This window comes from Triticum aestivum, chromosome 7D (assembly GCF_018294505.1).
Source record: "Triticum aestivum cultivar Chinese Spring chromosome 7D, IWGSC CS RefSeq v2.1, whole genome shotgun sequence".
NCBI classification, from domain to species: domain Eukaryota; kingdom Viridiplantae; phylum Streptophyta; class Magnoliopsida; order Poales; family Poaceae; genus Triticum; species Triticum aestivum.
In genome coordinates this window covers 433,267,397-433,271,440 of record NC_057814.1, presented here as the reverse complement: position 1 = coordinate 433,271,440, position 4,044 = coordinate 433,267,397, and the positions used below count along the sequence as shown (strand labels likewise).

The following is a 4,044-nucleotide window of genomic DNA, read 5'->3' as shown; positions in this document are numbered from 1 at the left end:
TTATGAATTAATAAAAAATTTAATAAAAAGCACCCTTTATTAAAAAAAAAAAAAACTTAAGAAACAAACAGCATCGACGTCTGTCTGTTCGTGTTCTCTCTTCTCATTCTCTTTCTCCAACATCACCAACAAAAACGTCACGTCTTAAGAAACATTAAGAACCTTTGGGGGGCCCGTACCGAGGAGACCACCGAATCTTGTTGCCTTTCGGATCACACTCGTTTCACCCAGTTTGCACAAACAATCACAGCAAAGATAGTGAATAAATAGTACTGTAACTGGTCGCATTCAGCAGGTTATTTTCCTTCAAGAACATCCATTCAGGTTTTCACTAAGAACATCCACACGAGAACACATCTGCCGCACGTACAAACAGGTGACAGGACAGGTATCTACAAGCGACTGCGGTAGTAGAAAGGTAGCAGTTCGAAGGTTTCAGAGTTGCATATACAAATAGCTAATACAATGCTGAGCAGAAGGCAAGACCTGACGTCTCGTCGCATTACGCATATCGATCACGGAACCACGAACCCGACCCAGCATGCACTCACGAGACACCCAGCATTCTAGGTCTTCTTGGTTTTCGCCAGTCCTCGGGGTATCTTGCTCAGAACCTTCTGGTCCAGCACCTGGTAGTGCTTGCACGCCTCGGTATGGGCCTTTCCGGCGAAGTGGTCCACCTTGTCCTGGTACTTGTCGTACAAGATCGGCACCGTGTGGATCATCAGGACCGCTGTTTGGGATCTCAACTATATCAGCTCAATAGCTTATAACATGCAGGGTCTCCACAATGTTGTGTACATAAATAGAAAATACATTACCAATATATATCAAGGTGAGGAAATCACAGCAGCTTCCAACTTCTGACAGAACCCAGAGACCAGCAATCACCTGGAAAACGCAAGAGTTACTATTAGATACGCAAGCAAAAAAGCTGAACACTTCAAAACCATTGTGTAGTTTTGATGGCAGAAAACGTACTCCAAGGAATTTCTTCAGATCATGCCCCATTGCAATCTCCCGCAACAAGTGAAGTGATCTATTGACATCGTTGCGTAATGCCCGCGATACATTCAAAGCGAGGTCTTCAGGCATCTCAACCACAGGAATATCCGGCGGACTCCTAGAAAAGTTAACACTTGATGGAACACGGAAGCAGTACCAACCAGAACATGTAGAAGATCACAATATATATCACTTACTTCTTGATGAAGGTCATAGCTTTGGACCACACGAACAAGATGGCCAGCACACCAATCATCACATGGGATAACAGAGTTAAGAGGTGGTAATCAAGCACTTCAAATAGAACCCATATGACAGTTGTGCCACCGATCACTACAGCAGTTGTTTTCTTGTCCTTCCATAACAGTACATCAGCAGCTGCACAGGAGTGTAACAACAAACAGAGCAATCAGAATCGTCATAGTGCAGCCACGACTTCATAATTTTGTCATGATGGCATGTCCTTGTCATCAATGGAGCTATTATTGCTATAGCAGAAAAAAAATACTTCACCCTTTTCATGTGCAAAGAGCATACCATTATTCTTGTGAACAACAACAAAACCTCTGGAGACCTAAGTTATCACTAATAAACAACTTCACTAATTTTACATGTTTATGGGTCACCCCATATATCAATTTGTGATCACCAAACAGCGGAGTAATAAGAAGGAAATGATCTATATGCCCGCAGATTTTGCGTCCTGGATTCTGGGTTTCTCTACCATTTGATACTTAGTTTTAATATTTCGGAGGTAAATCCAGGACTCACTACTCATCCGGAAGTGTTAAATTTACGTTCTACCCCCTCCGTCCCAAAGTAAGTGTCTCAACTTTGTACTAACTCTAGTACAAAGTTGTACCAAGGTTGAGACACTTATTTTGGGACGGAGGGAGTAATATACATGGTGTTTATGTTTTCCGGGGGTTTCAGCATCCTTTCCGAAGAAAAAAAAAATATGTTTTCCGATGAAATATGCACAATACTCTTCATATACCCCTACCCACAACTAGGAGAATGCAAATTCTGACTATTTTGACTCAGAATCAACAATTTAAACATCTTTCAGTAGGACCTTCATGTAAGATATCATGGACCACAGTCGACTTCTACCACATGTAAAGATATTTTCTCCCTCTTTTGCTACACTCACTTCTTGACAATGATTCCCCCTTCCAACCTGCTGTTCACCATTCTATATTTTAGCCCCATGTTCTACTTCCCTTCTCAACAAGGGCATGCCAAAACGAGGGTGACAAAATCCAAATGATATCAGCTGGTTTAGGAGACCGGCATAGGCCCCAATGGTTCGGTTTTATCTTCGAGAACCATCTGTACATGCGCAAAAGAAGGGTTTATATTTTCACAATTTTAACTACTGGTATATACTACTTGAAGCAATTAGAAGTGTGTATGTACAGAAGCCACACATCGATTTAAAAGGAAGTGGCTGGGATAAACTGGCCATGGGACCACCAAGCCCCAAAAAGGAGAAGACCAACCATAGCCGGTTCTGGAACCCTGCATGGGCTATACTTCTGCTAGTATATAAATGTGACTTCATGTATCTCTTCCACAACCCTGAGAGGTTGAAACCTCCCTAAACTAACTCTGTGGTGCCTAACGCAGACCTTTCCTAAACTTCCAGACAATGAACATTTTCCCCCTTCAACAACAACGAAACTAGCATAGTAAGAGAAATAAGGATGCATCTCCAAGGATCGGCTATACTTCTACTATCAAAGGTATACTAAGGATTGCTCTCCAGATCTGATGGCTGTTGCCGGCAACTCATACTTCAATCAGTTGGGATGCAGTCGGAATGCTCCGTTGTGGGTTTGACGGTTCCCACTTCAATCAGTTTGCCTTGGACAGTGGTGAGATCCAATCTATGGATGATGACTTGACGCAAAGGGTATGATTGTGCAGCACAGACGATGGGAATTTGCCCATGACATGTAGCCGCTTGGACAGTGGAAAAGTGGCGGTGACAACATAGGTTTGACTTCGATTTGGTGGTGCTTCTCGAGTACCCGGTCTCGAGCTCCGGGGTGAAAACCCTAGGTATGACACGAATTGGTTATACCTGGCAATGACATGTATTTGTATCGTTACCTTATTGAAGGCATTGCTCGGAATTGCTCGGATCTGTTCTTCGGGGTGAAAACCTAAAATCTGACCTATAGGTGGTTTGATTCGGTGATGGCGGCGCTTGAGCGTCATTCCCTTCCTGAAGGCATTGCTGTTGAAGAACATCGTTGTCCTTGTGGTGTCAAAAGATGGTTGGTGCAGATACAGTCATTGCTGTAGTTTGTTGATCGCTGTTTTGATCACTTCGAGTTATTTTCTTTTTCGTCGCTTGGGCATAGCTTTGGTCTTATATGACTTCGCCTTTTGCCAGCGTGTTCATTAGTGTGTGAGTTGATGTTGGCTGTGTGCATCTTTGTTATGCAGAGGCCGGGTGTGTGCTCATCATGTTTGTATCCACTTGATGCTTCATGTTGAGTTAATAAAATTCACCCTTTGTCGAAAAATACTAAGGATTGCTCTGTATAGCAACATATCATATAACATTGCTTATAGCAAGTTGCAAGCCATAATTTGTTTGGGAAGGAGGTTCTAGAAGATAATAATTGAGACTTTAGCATAGTGGACTAAGTAGGTTCACAAGTCCATTTCACTTTTTCGAAAGACGTTTCACAAGTCAATGTTTTTTCTTTCATGAAAAGATGGTTCACAGGTCCATCTGGATACCAAAATTCAAGTGGGCTTCGCAGTTACAACATAGCTGATGTTGCCACTTGCAAGAAGTCACCAAAAAGAATCCTTACAACTTTCCTGTTTTCCAGGGGTAACGTATAGTCCATACAAAACTGGATAGAAAGATGCTGGTTCCAACAGATAGGCTCATTATTCCATTTCACAGTTACCATCACATGATATCTACTGGGTCAACAAGAAAACTGTAGAAAGGTTCAGATTGAATATATTCTTTAGGCTTTTGAATTACCAACGAAGTACAAAAACGTACTACATGTT

General features: G+C 42.2%; 1 protein-coding gene across 1 annotated transcript in view; it reads right to left on the bottom strand.

Moving 5' to 3' along the window:
• Positions 1–259: 259 nt before the first annotated feature.
• The window catches only part of LOC123163979 (reticulon-like protein B2), a 5,189-nt gene continuing 1,404 nt past the window's right edge, over positions 260–4,044 (bottom strand). Inside the window, exons 2-5 of the mRNA XM_044581382.1 lie at positions 1,203–1,383; positions 982–1,123; positions 822–891; positions 260–733 (exon numbers count right to left, since the gene is read on the bottom strand). Of these exons, the coding sequence (XP_044437317.1) occupies positions 567–733; positions 822–891; positions 982–1,123; positions 1,203–1,383 (560 nt within the window). The 3' untranslated portion in view covers positions 260–566. The remainder of the gene's footprint in view (positions 734–821; positions 892–981; positions 1,124–1,202; positions 1,384–4,044) is intronic.